This window comes from Haliotis asinina, chromosome 9 (genome assembly GCF_037392515.1).
Source record: "Haliotis asinina isolate JCU_RB_2024 chromosome 9, JCU_Hal_asi_v2, whole genome shotgun sequence".
NCBI classification, from domain to species: domain Eukaryota; kingdom Metazoa; phylum Mollusca; class Gastropoda; order Lepetellida; family Haliotidae; genus Haliotis; species Haliotis asinina.
The window spans coordinates 2,832,398-2,854,951 of record NC_090288.1 but is presented as its reverse complement, the minus strand read 5'-3'; the positions used below and the strand labels follow the sequence as shown (position 1 = coordinate 2,854,951).

The 22,554-nt window shown below is 39.9% G+C and overlaps 1 protein-coding gene across 1 annotated transcript in view; it reads left to right on the top strand.

The window, feature by feature from the left end:
• Positions 1–17,594, top strand: part of LOC137296649 (uncharacterized) — a 98,339-nt gene extending 80,745 nt beyond the window's left edge. Inside the window, exons 4-6 of the mRNA XM_067828467.1 lie at positions 14,770–15,058; positions 15,741–15,891; positions 16,529–17,594. Of these exons, the coding sequence (XP_067684568.1) occupies positions 14,770–15,058; positions 15,741–15,891; positions 16,529–16,618 (530 nt within the window). The 3' untranslated portion in view covers positions 16,619–17,594. The remainder of the gene's footprint in view (positions 1–14,769; positions 15,059–15,740; positions 15,892–16,528) is intronic.
• The last annotated feature ends 4,960 nt before the right edge of the window (positions 17,595–22,554 follow it).

Here is a 22,554-nt window from a genome sequence, read left to right as displayed (position 1 = left end):
CATCTTAAGTTTCCTTGAGGAAATATATGTCTTATTCCTTGACCTTTTGAGAGGTTTTGTCATCGGACATACATGCTTGTAAATTGTGGCTTAAAAATATTCCTGAAGAGATTTTGTGGCTTGTCAAATTAAGTCGCACATGTTTGTAGTTACAGTCACGGAATAACTGAAAACCCAAACATTATAATTGCCACAAGAATATTTCAGGATAGTTATGGCATCACCCAGGAAGTATGAAATGAGTGCTGTGGAAAACAGTAGCAGTGAACTGATCTTCAGCATCATTGTTCCCGTGAGTTTCAGAAGCTGAAGTTTCTGAAGAAAATGATTATTATCTAACATGTCCTGTGAATATATTCTGAACAAAAGAAATAAGGGATCATGATAATTTAGAGCAGATGTCTTTTTATGAAATCGTATGCTTAGACTTTTCTGAAAAAAAATATCCTTATTTGGTGAAAATGTAATTTGAACTTGTGTATTACATATATCAATGATGTTTATGATGAAGATTTTCCCTTCAAAATCCTTATAATAGGTGACGCCATGAGACACCTAACATTTTTCGCTAGGTGGGTAAGCAGCATAGCTTAGTTAATGCAGTAGAAATCAATGATGCTAAGTTTTCAAAAATGAGGAACTGGGAAGGTGCTTGTTTTCTTTAATGTGAGAAATTCTCAAAATTCAAGAACTTCAGCTGAGCTGTTTCAGGATTGGTTCTTGACAAGTTTGGTCCGAATCTAGCAGCTGAGATGTGAAAACATTCCTACTATGAGAGCGCTGACCATTCTCATCGACAGATGTTTAGAGAAGGACCCCAGTAAATTTGTCAAGTGGCGCCTATGCTAATATCAAATATAAAGCATTGATTATTGCTGACGATCTAACAAGGGCTTGTTGGCAGGTAAAATAAAGCAAACCTACGTGACTATTAGAGTGATCAATACTGTTTACCTAGCCAGTGCACAACTCATGTTTAGATTAATAGACCCCTCTACTTTTAGGATAGCGACAGTACAAGCAGCCCAGTTTCAGGTGTCAAGATTCAGTATATATATTGTAACGGAACGGCCAAAGACTAGTCAAAATACTAGTAGACAAACTACACAAATATAATGGATGCTGCCACCAGTCACAAAATGTGACAAAATAAATACCAGAGTTCGGAGACGAAGTTCAGTGAAAATATATCACAAGGACCTAAGATGCAAAGAATGAAGAAACTGGCGATATGCAGAAGGATCACACAACAAGTAGATAAAGTTCCAATAACGATTTTATTTAATGAGCACTAAACTGAAAATACACGATCTCGAAACTGTCACCTTGTCAGTCATCAGGACTGGATATCTTGCTTGTCAACCCGTGTCTTCGTGGTTGCAGAAATCTTGCCTTGCTGTATGGCAGTCTTGACTGAGACTCTTGGCTGTTAAATGAATTAAACTGTATAATAAACTTTGAAACTGGAAAGTGAATGAACTTGCGGCAACCGGAACTGGATCCAGATAATGTAAACAACGTATTCCGGAAGTCACGTGATCCGGAATGAATGACAAGGAGGCCACACCTCCAACAGCTGTCAAAATGTGATACGAGTATGAATAAGGCTAAATCCCACTTATAACTTGCATTACAAAAAAAACGTATGTCTTGGCTGTAGACGATTCCAATAATCCCCTGTGTAAGAAACCTTTAGTAGAGACTGTAACTGGTTAAGGTCAACATAGCATGTCGGAATGACCTTGGACCCCCCGCATCGCGACGACAATCAGCGACTGTCAACACTAAATTAAACTGTAATATTTCCTACAGGCGATAAACCATGCTTGACTTACAATAGGCAACTGTGACTGTGACTGTGAGTGTATCTGTATCTGTAATCTGTACACTTGATTCCCATAAGCCAAGGATAATCCGTCGGAATGAATCCGTCGGAATGAATCCGTCGGAATGGATCTGCCGGAATGATTCCGGATCTCCACAAGGTTGAAAAGAAAACCACAATAATCACCTAACTACAAGTAGATACTTAGAGAGCAGACCAAGTGTTAACAATATCCTAGTTAATTAAAAGTTGTACAATAAAGATGTCCCATAATGCGAAAATGAGAATTAAGCTGTGACGTAACCCTGGAACCCTACCTTGCTTGAGAAGTCAAATTTGCCGCCCCGACTTTAACCTTGACAGCTCTATTTATAGGTGACATAAGGTCACATGACACGCAAACGTGACGTCAGGGAATTCAAGATGGCGACTGTAAACATGACTGACGTTACTTGTGCCGTAATTTACTGTTATACCTGATACTGTAGCTTGGAAGCTGACTGCACAAAAGGTAGGTCATCTTAATTAGATACAGCATAAGGCTGATATCTTGGCTGGAATCACTGTGATGGCTGAGAAATTGATTATCTCGGTACTTGAAGCCATGAATAGACATGAATTTTTGTTACACTGCCCCCTCCCTAGCCTTAATCCTCCTGGTAAGGCAAAAATACAAATGTACAAAAATATAAGTCTAGAAAATTATTCCAGTTCTAGATAATTTATTAACACTAATAATAAGTTTCCTCCCGATGTATGCTCAGCAGCCGCCCATCTCGGTGGAAGGTCTTGGTGATGACTATGGTTTTAATAGGCCCATGGGATACCTCTTCATCACTTATATCCTCCACCTCTTGTAGTCTTATAGCCTTTCCTCTAGGCTGGGGAGGCTGTGCTTCCTCATCGCTGGAGGAGGAGGAGGAACACATGGCTGTGGGCATGTATGTCCCCTTCTCCATCTTCTCCGCGTCCGCTATTCCTTCTAGGAGGATGTCTTCTACATCTTCCCAGTCACTGTCATGCTGTGTTTCCGGTAAGGCTGCCGCTCCGACTGCTGTGTCTGGGGAGGGAACTAAAGGTGGAGACTGGCTAGCAGTATGTACAGCGACTGGAACTTGGGCTGAAACTTGAGCCTGTGTCTTGGCTGGAGCTTGGACTGTAACTTGGGCTTCGACTTGGGCTTGGGCAGGAACTTGTGCTTGGACCTCGGCTGCTGCTTGGACCTGACTGGTGGGTACCAGCTGGTAGATGTACCCTGGTGGTATAACAATAGGAGCTTTTACTGGGGAACTCGACCTGTGACGATGACGCAACCTTCGATGATTCAGCATGTCTTCCTTTCTGCCGTAATCCCTGTTACAGTCCGGGCAACTATATCGCTCTCTCTTCCTGTGTTTCTCTCTAACATGTCGAGAAAGGTTGCTGGAAGAGCTAAAAATCTGTCGACACTGGTGACACGTATAAGGACGAGGCATCTGAAAGGATAATAATCACATAACTACCCCTAGCTAACTATACCAAACACTGTATACTCTGTTAAGCTTTGGACATACTTGGTCTGCTCTCGTATATCTTTATACTTTCAGGTGTGGAAATGGTGGTCATCCCTACAGTAACTACTCTGCAGAGTCAAGATATGGTTTGAGCAAGTCAAAATGAACAACGCGAGGTTTGCCCTTGGACCCTAACTGTATTCTGTAAATAACATCAGAGATTTTTCCAACAATGGAAAATGGCCCTGACCACTTCATCTGTAACTTGGGAGAAAGTCCTTTGGAGCGTCTGTTACAGAGGCACCACACTTTGTCCCCTACTTTAAAGGATTTGCTGTGTAAATTTCTGTCATAATTCTTCTTTTGTCTGTGACCAGCATCTTTCAAGATGATCCTAGCCTTATCCCATACGTCTGAAAGGTATTCTTTCACTCTCATGGGATAGTCTTCAACTTGAACTTTGTCCACAGACGGATTCTGTATCATCACATCAACAGGCATAGACAACTCTCTCCCGAACATCATCTTGTTTGGGGTCTGTTTTGTAGATTCCTGGGCGGCGCTGCGGTAAGCCATTAGTGCAAATGGTAGTTTCTGGTCCCAGTCTTTCTGTTGACATAGGGGATCCAGATACTTGGCTAAGATGTCCACCACTGTCTTGTTAAATCTTTCGACCATGCCATCAGACTTTGGGTTGAATGGGGTGGTTCTTGTCTTGTGGATGTCAAAAATCCGGCAAATCTCAGAAAAGAGCTCTGATTCAAAATTTCGCCCTTGATCTGTATGGATTTCCTGTGGTACTCCAAATCTGCAAATAAATTGTTCAACTAATGCACGAGCAACTGTCTTTGCCTCTTGGTTAGGAAGTGCATAAGCTTCCACCCATTTTGTGTAGTAGTCACCAACCACACATATGACTCTATTTCCACTTTCTGTTACAGGAAATGGTCCTAAGATGTCCATTGCCAATCTCTCCAGGGGTGCTCCGACACTGTACTGCTGTAAAGGTGCTTTAGATTTTCTAGTAGGCTTGCGTCGAGCTGCGCAAGTCTTACAGGTAGAGCAAAGAGACCTTACCTGATCAGACATGCCATGCCAGTAAAATCTCTTTCTAACCTTGGACAGAGTTTTCATATAGGCAAAGTGTCCACCTGCCTTTCCTGAATGAGCCTCATACAAGATCTGTTTCTGTAAGGAGCGTGGAACTACTGTCAATAAGGACTTCTGATTACCAAATGAATCTGCCCACTTGCGGCAAAGTACCCCTTGAACAATCTCCAAAGAATCCCATAGACCCCAGTAGACTTTGGTTGTAGCTGACTCACTGGACAATTCTTCCCACTTAGGTTTGGCAGCATGGGACTCTACCAAGATGAAAATGGGCTTCAAATCTGGGTCTGACATCTGTTCTGTACGGATTTCAGATAAAGACCACTGTGGCTCTATAATGAGTTGTGCTAACATTCCTGTTGCTGTGTCTTCCATTCCACACTGTTTGCAGGGCTTCCTTGACATACCGTCAGCATTGCCGTGCTTCTTGCCAGGGCGATGCTCAATCCTAAAATCATACTCACTCAAAACCCCCAGCCATCTTGCCAACTGTCCTTCTGGATCCTTGAAATTTAGGAGCCAGCGTAGGGAGACATGATCTGTGCGGATCAAAAATTCCCGCCCATAGAGATAATGGCGAAAATACTTGATGAAAGTGACAACAGCAAGCAACTCTCGTCTTGTGACGCAGTAGTTTCTTTCTTGTTTAGAAAGGGTCTTGCTAGCGTACGCAATAACTTTTTCACTGCCATCTTGGACCTGAGATAATACCGCACCCATGGCAAAGTTGCTTGCATCTGTGTCTAAAATAAACAGCTCTGTGTGACTTGGATAGGCAAGAATAGGGGCTGAAATCAACTCTTCCTTCAGCAGGATGAAAGCCTCATCACACACTGTATTCCACATGAAGTTAGAATTCTTCTCTGTCAGACTATGGAGGGGTCTGGCAATATTGGCAAAATCTTTAATGAAGCGTCTGTAGTATGACGCAAGTCCCAAAAAGCTTCGAACCTCACTCACATTCTTGGGTCTGGGCCAATCTCTCACACTGTCTACCTTTTGAGGATCTGTACTCACTCCTTCCGCTGATACAGTGTGCCCAAGATAAGACACCTGTCTCTTAAAGAAATGACACTTGGAGGGTTTCAACTTCAGGCCGGCCTCTCGAAATCTGTCAAACACTGTTCTCAGTCTTGACAGCACCTGTTTGAAGTCCTTGCCAAAAACAATAACATCATCCAAATATACCAACAACATCTCCCAGTGCAAACCTTTCAGCACTTGTTCCATTAAGCGGGAGAAGGTAGATGGGGCGTTGCAAAGTCCAAATGGCATTACCCGCCACTGAAACAGACCACTCCTTGTACAAAATGCAGATTTTTGCTTCGCCTCCTCGTCTAGCTCTACTTGCCAAAATCCGCTAGCAATGTCCATAGTTGCATAAAACTGAGAACCATGCAGCGCATCCAGCGTATCATCTATTCTCGGAATCGGATGGGCGTCTTTAATGGTCCGATCATTCAAACGGCGATAATCACAGCAGAACCTCCATTCGTCTGAGCCCTTCCTTGCTAAAACAATTGGTGAAGCCCAGGGACTAGATGATGGCTCGATAACTTGTCGCTCCAACATGTCTTGAATCATAGAATCTGCAGCTTCTTGCTGTACTATTGGCAAGCGGCGATAATGCTGTCTTACTGGTGAGGCATCCCCTGTGTTGATACTGTGTCTTACAATATTTGTCTTTCCAAGTTCCTTGGAGTCAGCTGCAAAGACATCTCTGTACTGTTTGAGAAGAACTGCCACATCCTTGCTCTGTGATTCTGTCAGTTCAGTACAACTTCTCCTCCACAAGTCTCTCAAAGATTCAGGAACCCTTGCATCACTCTCAAAACTGTGCTCAGAGTTGAGTGTCTGTGCTTGTGACTTATCTAAAATCCTAATAATGCCTGTTGTAAATCCCCCTTTCATCACAACAGGATCTGGATGAGGATTGAAAACTCTGATTGGTACAATCTGTTTCTTTATGTCAACAATCGCCCTTGCGATCATTAACCCTTTGTTCAGTAATCCTAACTGCAAGTCAGGTTCAATTAACCCTTCTCCTGCAGTTGCGTGTCCAGCCCGTGGTTTCACTGCACACGGTATGAACGCTTCTCCACAACTGGGAATAGTAACCTCTTGTTGTGTTGATAGTCTCCAACACAACTTCTCGCTACTCTGGGAGGAGGGGCCCCTCTCCATCCCCAGACGTAGTTCTTGACGTTCCAAGTCTAGCTTTGCTTGGCAACGTCCAAGGAAGTCTAGTCCCAATATAGCTGACCCTCTGATGTCTGCTACTAGGAAATCAACTTGTTTTCTGACAGTCTTGACCTGAATCGTCACCCTGATCCTGCCATACAACTTGAGACTACTTCCATTTGCCTGCTTTACTTCGTCGGAAGTTGGCAATAACTTGGGACACCTCTGACCCTCTGTAAGTGTAAGATACTGTTCATGAGACATCACATTCTCTGTAGAACCAGTATCCAACAACAGTTCGACAGATTTCCCTTCAATGTTAACAGCTATATACAAACCATTCCCTGACTTCTTGAGAGGTATTACCTCCCCTTGGTCAAGGGAACTGGCTGGATTTGAGTGTTGATTCAAGGGATGGCGGCTGGTCCCTTGATCTCTTCTCTCTCTCTGGGTCTTTTGTTTATAAGATGTCTGCTCACGACCCTTTGAACAGACAAATTCTAGTTTTCCTGGTGATTTCGCTTGTTTGGATTTTGTTGAGGATATCTGGGTGGATACCGACAATCTCTGTAACAATGTGATGGATCACCACAATTGTAGCATACCTTCCTTGATCCTGACTGTGCAACTCTGTCCTCTGACACTGGCAGAGATTCAAGCTTCTTTTCAAACTTGTTTATTGTCTCCATGAGCCTTGACAATTGTTCAACTTGATCATTTTGTCGTTCTGGTTTCGCTGCTAAAATACGGAGTTGCCTTGATCTGGCCTTGTCCGCTGGACGCAACCTTTCGCATTCCAGGTAAGTCTCCATTTCAAATGCTGCTTGAATGGCCTCTTCCAAGGTACGGGGGCGAGACTGGACAACACTTAATCGTACTTGACGATCACGAATTGCCTCAGTGAAGTGACTGCGTGCCAACCGATCTTTACAATCTTGGGTTGCATCAGGATATGCAAGGTTAGTTAGGCGTTGTATGGCTTGCCCAAGATCCTGTATCGACTCACCCTCTTTCTGTTGCCGGTTCCGAATTTCAATCATGTAGAGCTCGACTTTATCATTTCCGCCAAAGTGACGTCCCAGTAATCTTGTGATATCTGGGTATGTCATTGGGCCATGCTGTTCTCCATAAATCTGTAGAGCTCTTCCCCGTAAACTAGCTGCTAGATAATTTGCCTTTTGACTCTCATTCCAACCATTCACAGTGGCACATGATCCAAAATGAGCCATATAATTCTGCCAAGGCATGCTCCCATCAAAAGTCTCCGGTGTCAGCAAAATTCCCCTTCTGTAAGGATAAGCTTGTTCAGAGAAAAGGGGGTGCTGCTGTCCAACAAGTGAGTGTTGTTGAACCTCAGCGGGAAATCTTGATCTCGGTGAGTCGACAATGCAATTCTGCATAGGAGCATTACTCCATACTGGAATCCTAGGTTGTCTCTCGTGTGTGACATAATCTTGAGTTCTCGGCTCAACTGCTGGCATATCCTTGTAACGAATAATAGGCACTTGGACTCTAGTGACATTGGGGAAATCTCCACCTGCCTTTTCTGTGTTTTCCTTGCTGGAAGGTCTGTGCTGTTCCTGCTCATCATCTGAAGTGATCTTGTCTGCAACCATGTTAGGTGGCCTCACTTCAAGAGAATTCCTAACATGTGAAAAAGGAGATTCCATACTGTGAACACCTTCCTGATCCCGGTGAGAAGTAGACAAGGCAGAATTATATTCTGCAGGTACAAATTCTTGTTGACTGTGGGGGGAACTGTGTCTTGGGTGAAAGGTAATCAGTCCACTATTATCTGTGTCTTCCTGCACCCTTGATATGGTGACTAGGTCAGATTCCACTAATGACATGGTTATAAAAGAAATAATAACAAATGATAGCTATTGTGGGAGAGAGAGAGAGAAAGATTAACAACTGCACTCTGACCTCGGTACGACTCCGTATAAGTTCCCGTCAGTCCTATGGAAGAATGTATAACGGTTTACTTGATTACTGTAAAAGTTGAATAGCTAGGGCTGTAAAGACTCTAACTGGTCATCATGTCTGTAAGAACACTTGGCTCTCAGGTTGAAGTCATACTTGAACACAGATGTACTTGATCAGGGTAAATCTGGAACAATGACAATGCTACTGGCTTTAATAAATAACAAAAGTCTCTGAACTGTTTGCTTGAACTGGATCTCAAAATGTAAACATCACCAGCTCGCCTGTTTTCTGTATCTTTTGTGCTTGAATAATCTTTGTCTCTGTAATACAAAGTAATTTGAACACAACTCTAAGACTTGTCCATGGTTATCATCCAAGAGTTCTGTCAATACGGCTTGCAGTTAATGAGATCAGCTAGCCTTGACCTGTGCAGATAAAATCAAGAGCTTTTATTATAGATCCTTGGGTCGTCACCACAAGTATCTCTGAAGGTAATGAATCCTGAGCTGCAACGGTCGTTCTTCAGGATTCTGAATTTAGAAGAACTGGTGAAGGCTAGGGCTCCAAGGCACTGTCACAGCAAACTGAAAATTCACATTGCTACCTTAAATATTTCTATAAAATTTACAAATTCATCTTCCTACAGCATCGCCAGTCTCCAACACACAAAATATCCAATAATCCAAATAATCCCACCGCTGCCACCAAATGTAACGGAACGGCCAAAGACTAGTCAAAATACTAGTAGACAAACTACACAAATATAATGGATGCTGCCACCAGTCACAAAATGTGACAAAATAAATACCAGAGTTCGGAGACGAAGTTCAGTGAAAATATATCACAAGGACCTAAGATGCAAAGAATGAAGAAACTGGCGATATGCAGAAGGATCACACAACAAGTAGATAAAGTTCCAATAACGATTTTATTTAATGAGCACTAAACTGAAAATACACGATCTCGAAACTGTCACCTTGTCAGTCATCAGGACTGGATATCTTGCTTGTCAACCCGTGTCTTCGTGGTTGCAGAAATCTTGCCTTGCTGTATGGCAGTCTTGACTGAGACTCTTGGCTGTTAAATGAATTAAACTGTATAATAAACTTTGAAACTGGAAAGTGAATGAACTTGCGGCAACCGGAACTGGATCCAGATAATGTAAACAACGTATTCCGGAAGTCACGTGATCCGGAATGAATGACAAGGAGGCCACACCTCCAACAGCTGTCAAAATGTGATACGAGTATGAATAAGGCTAAATCCCACTTATAACTTGCATTACAAAAAAAACGTATGTCTTGGCTGTAGACGATTCCAATAATCCCCTGTGTAAGAAACCTTTAGTAGAGACTGTAACTGGTTAAGGTCAACATAGCATGTCGGAATGACCTTGGACCCCCCGCATCGCGACGACAATCAGCGACTGTCAACACTAAATTAAACTGTAATATTTCCTACAGGCGATAAACCATGCTTGACTTACAATAGGCAACTGTGACTGTGACTGTGAGTGTATCTGTATCTGTAATCTGTACACTTGATTCCCATAAGCCAAGGATAATCCGTCGGAATGAATCCGTCGGAATGAATCCGTCGGAATGGATCTGCCGGAATGATTCCGGATCTCCACAAGGTTGAAAAGAAAACCACAATAATCACCTAACTACAAGTAGATACTTAGAGAGCAGACCAAGTGTTAACAATATCCTAGTTAATTAAAAGTTGTACAATAAAGATGTCCCATAATGCGAAAATGAGAATTAAGCTGTGACGTAACCCTGGAACCCTACCTTGCTTGAGAAGTCAAATTTGCCGCCCCGACTTTAACCTTGACAGCTCTATTTATAGGTGACATAAGGTCACATGACACGCAAACGTGACGTCAGGGAATTCAAGATGGCGACTGTAAACATGACTGACGTTACTTGTGCCGTAATTTACTGTTATACCTGATACTGTAGCTTGGAAGCTGACTGCACAAAAGGTAGGTCATCTTAATTAGATACAGCATAAGGCTGATATCTTGGCTGGAATCACTGTGATGGCTGAGAAATTGATTATCTCGGTACTTGAAGCCATGAATAGACATGAATTTTTGTTACAATATGTACAAGCTGATCATGGTTTTCTTAAGGAAATAAAAAAAAATTTCCACAAATAACTTTTTAAAGTTATTTACAACAGGAACATATGTGACAGTGTGTCAAAAGGTTTGCTTCTTTGGTTTTGGAATCAGATTTTTCAGACTTTGAATGAAATTGTGTCATTTAGTCATGGTAGATTCTTAACAAATGCAATTGGAGTCAGGGGCTATATCCGTTTAAGCATGTAGGTAAGCAAGATAAAGATATTTAATCACTAAGGGTCATTGTGTTAAACCTGTTTACCTGATGTTGACAGAGAGTAATTATGCTGTAAACAGAATTGTTATGTTTGTTTATTGTATAGTACACTTGTAATGTCGATGACCCGCCAGGGGTCAAGGGGGGACAGTAGCTCATGAAGTAGTCGTCATAACCCTTTGACATTTCAGGAAGCAATAATCTTGGTTCGAATCCCACTTCACGTTGATCATGCAGGTTTCTCGGCACTGCACTGTTCACACCAAGTGTTCTAGTCCAGCATGACTTGGGGCCATGTCATAGCGGCTAATATGTTCCAAGTACATGTACCATTAATTGTGAATACAGAAGTCGTTTTTATGCTGGTCACAGGAAAGTTTCAGTCGTTAGAGGAACTTAAACACTTCTAAACTTGAAATGCACTTAAAAGGATTAGAGTACACGAGGAGCTGTGTTGTATTGAGTGCAAGTCCAAATAAGGAATTACAGTACAAGTAATGCTTGATTCCCACAGTGTACTTTAGTCTGTCACTGTACACGATTATCTGGACTGCGAATTTCGAAAGCAGAACAAACTTTTGGGGATTTTATGTTTATGAAAATGGGAATGCTTCATCAGTCCTTAGATAGTCCAAGTACATTTGCTTATTATTAATGTAAGTTAGTCTTGTCACTTCTGTGTATCACCAATTCAGTGTACCTGCCCTAGGGTTATGAACTGTTGTTATCATGGACTTTTGTTTGGCTCTGTTATGATGTAGCATGATGTTGTCATTGCATGTGTGTTTTTTACAGAGGAGGAAGAGAGGGGGTTATACCTTGTTTCACCGGAGACACCACTGCCAGACTATGACTTAGAATCACCAGACGAAAACGTCGACAAGTCCCTTTCCTTATTCGTTAAACGATTCTCCGGGGTTTTAACCAGCATAAGCTTGATAGGTAGAAAAGTGTGATAAATGATGAAGTGTTTTTAATCTGTATTTACCTGTATTTATTCTTTACTAGACAGTAACCTTATGTATGCGTATAAAAAGCTGAACACATGACAGGTATGCAGGGCAAGAGTGAATTCAGATTATGAGACAAAGGTAGGCTTTCTTAGACTGTCAAGACGTGTATTCTACAACATGAGGAATGTGCCATCTCTTATTGACAGTGTTATTGTGGTTTGAAGATGTTCTTTTTTTGTTCAGTGTATCACATCGAACATCATTTGTTAAAATTGATGTGGAATTATATTTTTATATTACACAAATCATAACCTTTAAATGTTTCATTTGACTTGAAAACTTACACATTTCTGTTTTGGATTAAAGTTCTAAAACATAGAGAGGTAGTTGTGTTTTGACAAAAAGTATATTCGCATATATTATATACAGCTCATAAAACTTAAGGAGCACTGGACTCATTGATATTACATGTACAGTTGTACTACCTTGCCAGCACCAGGTGATTCTTAACTTTTTTCAGTGGTACATACAACTGAAACCTACATGAAATCTTGTCTCCTAAGCAGCCATGTGTTCAGCTGTAGATACTTATCACATGGTTTAGGAATTAACAGTGTCTCTTATCTCTACACTCACAGTAAACTATTTCAGCCAAATTCGTATCTTGCTATTTTCTCATCTTTTGCACTTACTCTCCTGGAATTGTTTCTTCCATGTACAAACACCAAAATCAGCATTAGGCCCCTGCATGTATTTTAGACATATGATGAGGGAAATATTAAAATGTTGTTGAACACTCATTTTGAAATCTGCAGATTTTATTCTTTTCAATAGCAGGTCCTTCAGCTATTTTCATCCTAAGCGTTTTTCGCAGAAACCTCTTGAAACAAGGAACAAACACGTTTGACAGAATCAGGATGTACTTCACTGTATCAAGTGTTTTTTTTGTTTTTGGTTTAGATATATCGAACTGTAACCGCTGTAACAACCGTTCCCTGTAGTACTGAAGTTACACCAGTCATATAGATATGATTGAAACAGTTATGTCTTGCAGTGTTTTTAGATAAAAATTCATATGCAGTGCTGCCATCTTAGATCTGTAGCCCCAATAGAGGATAATTAACACTATGATATATATTGTGCTTCTGACATCTGTTGGCCATAATGTGTACTTCTCTTGCAGCTTACAGACATGGCATAGCATCACAAAGCGCAAGGCACCTGCTGCTGGGTTGTCATTGCTAGCAAAACATATCTTCCTACTCTTAGGCCACAATGACGTTAACATTAGATTTTCATTAATTCATAATTCGTTTCATTCAATTTTGTCTGTTCAAAGTGTCTGTACATACAATAGTAAACATGTGGAGCAGTTTCTTGGACTTCTGATATTGTGTGTTTGTTATTGTGAATGAAAGAAGAAAATCACACAATTATATTGTTGGTTGATTTGTTGTTTACTGCCATACTAATTACCAGTCCAGCTGTATGGTAACGGTCAGTAAATAAGTCTGGACAACATAATCCAGTGACTTAGCAGGATGAGCATCGTACTCCGAAGTCAGTGACTCCAACCACCCGATTGTGTCAGTATCTTCTTTTGACAAGTGTAAGTAATGGAAGACCAATATTAATGTCTTCACAGGTCATAATTGCTTGGGAACATTTGAATGAGCTGGGGTGTTGGTTGTGAGGTGGGCAGATATGAAAATCTAATATCTGATTTGTTATGGCCAGGTAGGATACCTGTTTTTGTCTCTCACCAAAGGGAGTTACCTGTTGTATATGTGCATTTTGTGGAAAGGGAGATATGTTTTGTGGAACGTATATGATCGCTTGGCAAGTCTGTGCAATAAATAGGATGTCCATTTTTTAATCAGAGCCTAACACAAGCGTGTTTGCTGTTTATTGCCTAACAGTGAAAACACTTATTATTTTGGTCCAGTATCTGTGTCTTACTGATGGTTCTAACAAACAATTACACCTGATGATTTGTCTTCAGTCCCTATAGACTGACAGAAAAATCCTATTTAATTGAAGTTAAAATCTAACAGCCTTTCACTTAAAACGTGGCATGTTTGTTCTGGTGTAATACAATACCTGATGATAAGGAACTGTTCTGTATATGTTAATTATTCTGGAGATCCTATGTCTTTTTAATATCTTTGTCTTTCAGCACAAAGTCACAAATATGTAACGAAAACATTCACTTTCACAGCTTTCACTGAAATGTAGAGAGATTAACATTAAGATAATAGTCTGTTGCATGATTTTTTATAGTAGTTTTGTTGAAATAGTCCATGCTTTTTTAACTTAGATTCTTGTGCACTAGAGCGTTTGCCTCACACGTAAATATTTTGATGAATGTATTGTAATTTTCTATTGCTTAGAATGTTGTTTAAGAGTAACCTTTAGAATTGTAACTATTAAAGAAGGACATTAAAAATTTGGCGTACCAGCTTCTTTATTCTAGCCCTTTGTCAAGTGATGAATCCCTTTGAAAGATGTAGGGCAAGAAGTGATCATGTAAGTCATGTAGTCACGGGACCCACAGATGGTAGTCTTACCTCATCAGCTTGAAAGCTCAGCTTGTAAGGTCCATGGTTTGTGGTTAACCTCCTTTGTCATGATGACAAGGCATCAAACTTTGAATCATAAGGTCCATGGCTGGTTGGAATATCATCATGGACAAAGTCACAGCAGTTGCTCTGCAAAGTCAGGTGTTTAAAGGAAAACATGTAACTCTGAAATTTTGTTGAAACAATAAGGTTGTTATCCATAAGCCTTCTTCCAATTTCTGTGTGCCCAACAAATCATTTATATAATTTTGATCAATCACAAGATGTATTTGTATAGTATTACATGTTGCAAAAATAAATACCTGGAATAAGATTATCCTGTGTCAGATTGTAAGCATCAGATCACCTCTGTTCCAGATGACAATAATGCTGAAGTAGCCGAACCTGACCCTGACTACCTCTTAGATGACGATGTGTCTGCAGACTCCTTCCCCCCTCCCCCATCACCTCTCAGTCATGATGCAGATGACATCCCCCAGAACGGCCAGTCATTCCACCTCCACCCACACCCCCACCCCCGACCTCCATCACTTTCCGAGACAGAGTCAGCTGAATCGCTTATCAGGCCAAGGAGGCTGGTTAATCCATGTCTTGAGTCTCGAGAACGACAAGCCCTGCATCGAGAACTACTGTTGAACTACAAGCTGTAAGTGTGATTCACATCGCACTGTGTTAGTGTACATTCTATCTCTAAAGGATGCATTATGCTTGTCTGTCATATTTGCAATGCTATGAATCTGATGTTTAAATGAAATCCCTAACAACTTTGCCTTTTTTAATGTGAAGGTACATGTCCTTCAAAACATCACCATTAATATTAATATTGTTATTTTATCATCTGTGTTTTAGAAACATGTTCTGGAAGTATAGTGTAAACATAGGTGTTAGGAAACATGTACCCAGACAGTAGACATGGGAGAATAACTGGGAAAGTATAATCCCGTCATAGACATACCAGATTGCTGTTAGGAAACATGTATTCTTAGACTAGACATCACAGAATGATGCAAGGGAATATAATCCAATCATAAGCATGTCATCATGGTGTTAGGAAACATGTATGTGGGAACTAGACTTTACAGAGTCATGTCAGGAAATGTGCTACTAATCTGGACCTGATTGGTGTAAAGAAACATGATCCAGTTTCCTGAACTTTATATTTCCCTGTTCTGTTGGTTTTGATAACCTGGTGGTTATAGCTCATTCACTCATAATGCTGAAGACCCTGGTTCGATTCCCCACATGGATACAATGTGTGAAACCTATTTCTGGTGATTATTGATAAAGGCAGCATCAACACCAGCTCACCCACTCACTGTTTGTTTCAGAGGTAAGAATGTCCTGCAGAAGCCAGAGTTGAGCAAAATTATGCTGGACCGGAGGCAGACACAAAAGAAGAAGGAGTGGCAGGAACAGATGAACAACAAGCGCACCAGCTTTGAGCTGAAGATGGAGGAGAGAGCCACCAGACTGAAAGAGGTATGCCATGACATCTTTATATGCTGACCATACACTGTGATCAGCACCGCTCTGTTAGATATGGACAGTGGATAAATCTCTCTCTATTAGTCAATGCATTCAAACCATTTTTGTAGAGTAGGGATACCTGGGAACAGATAAACAAATACAAATCTATAATTCATCATTTTTTACACACTGTCACTGTAAAGACAGAGTGTTATATTCCAGTGTAAGCATAAGGTGTCATGGTTCACAGTATGGACAAGATGCCATGGTCCACTGTAAGGACAAGATGCCATGGTCCACTGTAAGGACAAGATGCCATGGTCCACTGTAAGGACAAGATGTCTTGGTCCACTGTAAGGACAAGGTGTCTTGGTCCACTGTAAAGTCAACATGTCATGGTCCACTGTAAGGACAAGGTGTCTTGGTCCACTGTAAAGTCAACATGTCATGGTCCACTGTAAGGACAAGGTGTCTTGGTCCACTGTAAAGTCAACATGTCATGGTCCACTGTAAGGACAAGGTGTCTTGGTTCACCATAGGGACAAGGTGTCATGTTCACTGTGAGGATAAGGTGTCACGTTTCACTTTAAGGACAAAGTGTCATGAATCAGTGTAAGGACAGAATGTTACATTTTGCTTTATCTTTCAGGACGAGCAGAAATCCATGACTACTATTTCAGAGACATCTGGAGGTCCGGAACTGATGAGGATGCATGCGAAGATCACTCAGAAACAATGAGACGCTTCTTACTGGAGAAGTGTTCCGCTTGACTGATACACACAGTGGTAGGAGAAACTATGACAGCAGGAACACAGACACTGCCCAGCAGTTTCAGCATGTACTGATGTCTGGAGACATTCTTACATAGATCTGGCACAGAAGTCCATGGAGAGACCTTTGAAGGCCATTTTCCTTTTACTTATATTTCAGTCTAACAGGAACTGATAAAAGCTTAAGGAAGTATTTCATGGGAACTTTATGATGCAGCCTTACATAAGACTGAGTGCAGATCTCATCACTAGAATTGTGTAAGACCCAACTCTGCAAGAAGCATACGTCGTCTGTCATGCCTGTGGACAGGTGTTGGTCATCAGTTAACAATATCTGCACACCCCTGGCATATGACTTATCACATAACCTGCCATGTGACCTCTAACATATCACTGTATGTGCAGGTATTTCAGTCAGTGCAGCAGTGATGTGATGCTATATTTCTTCCATGGAGGTTGTTGTCATGACATTTGCCTCGATGATCCATTCTTCACATAATAAAATGAGGAGGCACATGTGTGGCCAACAAGGTGTTGTCATTGCAGAGCTAGTGTTAGACTTCAAATGTGAACATTGGACTTAACACTATACATGTGGGTCTGCTCTTTTACAAGGTGTTGAGAAAATGCCAGTATCAACTGTATCGGCTGTCAAACCATACAGAGACCAGTGGTTGTCTGAGGGTATTTGTAGCAGACGTATGAATGTGTATGACTGATGTTAGGACCATGATTAATAAGACTGATGAGATATGTAGTTTGACAAACTCAGATTCCATGTATATGACGTACGACAATGTTTGTTGCAGTTTACAACTTGTGTTCCGTGAATAGTCCAGCATAGGATTTAGTTTAGGATAAATGTGTCCATTTCTGATCTGATTGTAGAGACTTCTCAAATTGAAGAAAATACCATTAGTGAAATAAATGTTTAATTTCCTAAATCTATGATTAAGACCTCAGCCTTATCAGGACCATTCCAACTTTTAACTGCTAAATCTGGCTTGTCAATGAATAAGCTTAGTACCTGAATGTGCCAAACAGTTAAGGGGACATAACTCTTGTTACATATCCATTCACAAGTCACTGAATACTGCAGTTGCACATATTTGCCTGGTGTTAACGAGGGAGACAACTTCCTGCATTGTTTGTATTCCACTTTCACGTACTGCACATGCATGGGTTTGTTTCTTATACATAGTATTTTTTTAAGTGTCTAAATCTTACATATCTATATGTTAATCAATAACTATTAAGAATGTGCGGCTAAAATGGTATATGTGTAATTTACTGTGCAATGTGCTGACCACATGAAATGTTTTACCATTTTAGAAAGCAACCAAGTGATAAAACTTGAGATGAATGTAAAATGTGTCTCCAGTAAAAATGTTATTTCAAAGATGCTGATCACAGCTTAGAATGAACATGACAAAGTTTGTTTGTGTTTTTTTTAACTGCCGTCATAAAAATTGCAAGGCAACAAAAGTGATAATGAAATGCAGCTGGTAGATATTTAGGAGTGTATTATTCTTATATGTTTGTCACCAACTGATAAAACTTTTCTCTATCAAAATATGTATGCCTAGAAAAACTAATCTGTACTGAAAGTTCCAGTGGATGATTATTTGCTGGTAAAGGACAAGGACTCATATAAAACAATATCAAGTATGGTGAAAACTGGTTATGTCTCGTTGTGTAACATAAATCATTCCTTGTTTATAGTGTGAGTTAGTGCTCTGGATCATGTGATTACTGATAAGTCAATTCTTCTATAAAAATACATATTTCTGAACAGAACCAAATTTTACATTCCCAAAATTTATCATTATGCCACAGCTTGCTTTTCATGTTACTAATTCCAGTAAGCAACATAGAGGTAAACTACATGACCTTGAGCGGTGACACTGGTGATGGCGTTACTATTCATGATATGTGTCCTTACTTTGTTATCTTATGAACATGATCTAGGCCACATGTTTTTCTTTTCTGCTGTAGGAAAAGTATCCATTTAGTACAGTGATCTTTATTCACAAGCCCATTCAAAATATACAAGCCACTAACTGACAGGCCACCATTCATCTCAAAAGCTTTTTCGTTCAATGTGATTTGAACATTCTACAACATATTTCTATGCTAGTTGATGAGTCTAATCAATAAGGGAGACATGAGACCAAAGTTGTATGATTGAGTAGAACTAGTTGCCTGAACCTGGGTAACGGACAGGTGGTACTGATGGAATTGTGATATAAGAGTGATAACATATCATAGTACACAGTATGTTATATATTTTAGTTAACAGATAAAGCTATTTATTTATGGTGATGCTAACAGGTCATCTGAGAGATGTTATTCCATACTCGTATATACATACTCAATGGCTTGGGGCCCAAGCTGCTATTCTTGTATTGTTGAGGTGTACAACATCCACGCTTTTAGTTCATATAGTAGAAGGCCAGAGTTGCTAGCTTTTGCTGTGTCAAGATTTGTTGGATATTTGTCAAATTTAATATTGGGCCACAAATTGATTGCTCACATTTACACTCACAAATATTCCAATCTTAATTCAAGATCAGTTGTTAGTGTGTGTTTTGGGGTTTAATTGTCGATGCTCAAGCAGTCATGCGTCAGTCTGTAAATGGCTGTTGTTTCTGAAAAATGATGTTGCAAATATGTGTCTGGGACAGTGTGTAAACCTAAAACTGATTCAGCTTCAAAACTATTTGTCAATTATTTTCTGATATTTTCCAAATTTCTATCTGTTGCTCTCTAAACTCAATGACAATGGAGCCATTAATTATGTTTGCTCATAGCAGTTACGAACTGAATGTTAATGACAGGCTTCCATTTTTGCTTCACGCCCACATGGAATTGATGACTAGTTGTTTCATTCGAGGGTGTGCAAGCAAGAGTGACAAAACTCTTTCCATAATAAGAAAACTTTCCTTTAAACAGCGTCCATTATGTAATAATGATTTTATCAAGAGCATGTGCTCACGTATCAGTGTCTCTTACTGTTGATATCTGGTGTCAACGAAAGTATGGCCACATCCTGCCTCTCCAGTGGCACTCACCACTCACAAGTGATCCCTTGATGGTGAATAGTACTTATCTCGATACCTGCATTAGTCAGCTGAATCGAACAATGGTTGAATGTTAATCTTCAAAGATGTTTTGTCAAACTGCCTGGGTTAAAACAGCTCTGGTTGGACAGATGATAGTCAATTTATATGCAGTACACTAAATATTTTGAATTTCATGGCTGTTTGTCCATTTGTGTTGCACTTGATGACACGATGTCAGGTATGGTTTGGTATCACTAAGTACAGGACTTTAGAAGGTTCATTCAGTTCAAAGTACAGGAGATGCAATTTGTGTGGGCATTATGAATATACGTAATAGTTTTGCAATATTTCAAGATTAGTTTGCTGTTATATCACATTTAATTTACATAATGTCTTGTCAGTCAACTGCAACACAAATGTGACTGATTAACATAATGTACAGACATGTTTGGTCAAGAGTTTCGGTGTGTCATGTGACCATGTAGAAGTTATTAGATCTTAGATGTAAAACTAGTTAATTTAACGGTAATAAGTTTAGTTAAATCTAGTTATAGTTTGTTATTTATTTAGATAGTTGCATGTTATAAGTTTCAGATGAGACATGAAATGTATTAAGGATGATAATTACACAGGCAAAATAGTGACACACTTTCATGTCATGTCTTGTCATGTCATGTCATGTCAAGCCTCATGTATTCATGTTGAAAAACACATTTAAAGACAAATGTTGTGTGCTTTCAGCACAAATAAAATTTTGGGTTTTTAGCAAATATATTTTCCATCCAATATGAAAAGTGTTTGTTGAATCATGAGGTAGAATCATAGTACAAGGCATTGAAAAAAGTCTGATTGCATGGCTCAACTGTGAAACTATCTGAATGGCTAGTTTATCTGTTTTGCTGGTTCATCTGTAGAACGATCTGATCATCCCAGCTGCATCTTTAGTTTTGCCTCCATCTGCCTGCAGCACATAGTCCTCGCTCATATGTTGTGTATCCCAGTCTAGACAAAGTTTGTGTTCTAACAATAAATATATTTTGTACTTAGAAAAGCCAACCCTTATTATTAATTTTGATGTGCTAATGTACATTTATACGTGTACCATGACCCAATGCATGGTTATGGCCGTACAAGTACACTCTGGTCAATGATTCTGTGTTTGTTCATTGGCATTGTCAGAAGGGGTATGTTGAAATGATTGCACCTTCATACAGAGTCAGTCTTACTATGATACATATGTATCGTACACTTCATCAGACCTTTGTGTGTTTCAAGGATGGTGTCTCTTCTTCTATGAAGTCTGCTACTGCATCTGCAAACCAGTGACCAGTCACAGTCACCAGAAGCTCTCTCTAAGGAGACTTTCACAACAACTCCCCAACTGTATGTTCATTCTGAAACAACATAGCATCACAGTATCACATTCTGCTGTTGTTTTAGCTGCATTACTATTGTTGTTTGTTTTGTTTTCATGGGAGGGGGAACATGACTGTGCACCTCGGCATTTAAACTTAATGTCGATGACTCAAATGGCTGCACCTCTGTGTCAGCATCAGTGGGCTGAAAGTGGGAAATGTTGCTCAGGCATAGGTGCGGTACTTATATTCCCTGTCTTGATTGTAAAGAAACAATACTTTTGTCCTTATGACACAATGCTCTGTTATACATAAAAACTATCAATACAATTCCAAATATAGACCCACTCTGAATTCTGTGAAACATGTGCCTGTGAATTTTCATTTTTGCAGCCAAGTATGCCTACATATGTATTCTGATGTTTTCCTGCATATCTTCTGTGTTGTAACATTATTGGTGTTGTCTGAACTATATTGTGTTGTATGGAATATTTTCACTGTAACAGTCAGTTACAGCGTCAGTTACAGTATACGTTACCACAGCTATATAGTAGTGAATATTCTTTGATCCTTCCATGTTCATTATTCTGTTACTTACTGGTTGATATTTCTGTGTTTCCATTTTGAATCTTTACATTGAGTTGATGAGTCTGTGTGAAAAATATATTGTAAAAAACAAAACATGTCTATTTAGAAATGAGTTGGAATTCAAGTTAGTGTAACAGACTTCATGTTTGTTCTTAATCAGTTAATTGATTCCATAGTTATTCTTTACATTGAATGTACTTGTATTTTTGCGAGGTAACAGACATCAAAACTCATACACTCAAGACCATTTGATACTGTAGTTCACCTTCAGTATGATGATTAGTTTACATGTTTCTCTGACAGTTACTGTTGGCAATGTCATGCATGAAGAAGGCCTGTGCTTGTTTACTGTTGTCATGCACAGACATCTGTTAAATGTCTGCCCAATGTCCACCTAGTTCTGGACTGTGATTAATACCGATGTAATACAAGGACAGTTTCTTCCTGTAATTGCTGACTCATACAGTGTTAAATTCATATGTATCACAAACATTGTGCTTACAGACGAGAGAAGTGTTTTCAAGGCACTTGATTGGAACTGCTTGCATTGCAAAACATCCCTGGATTAATCCCCTCTTAAAGAAGTCCATCTTGAGCATAGTATTGATACCCTCAGGGAATACCCCTTCACGACAGTCTTACTGGCTCGTACTTCTTCCATGCTGCTATATCTGTGTCCTTACCTTTAGAATATCATTGATGTGTAGAATCTCAGTACATATGATATCAAACAGATGTTGATAACTACTCCATAAGCCCCAGTGTTGATATTCAGGTGTTGATCTATCAAATATCAAAAGTGACATCCTTCTGATTCTGTATATGTCTCCATACTTTCCTTGCAATGAAGTCATTTATCCTTCCAGACATTGTATTTTGTTCTGCCTTTATTTAGCCTA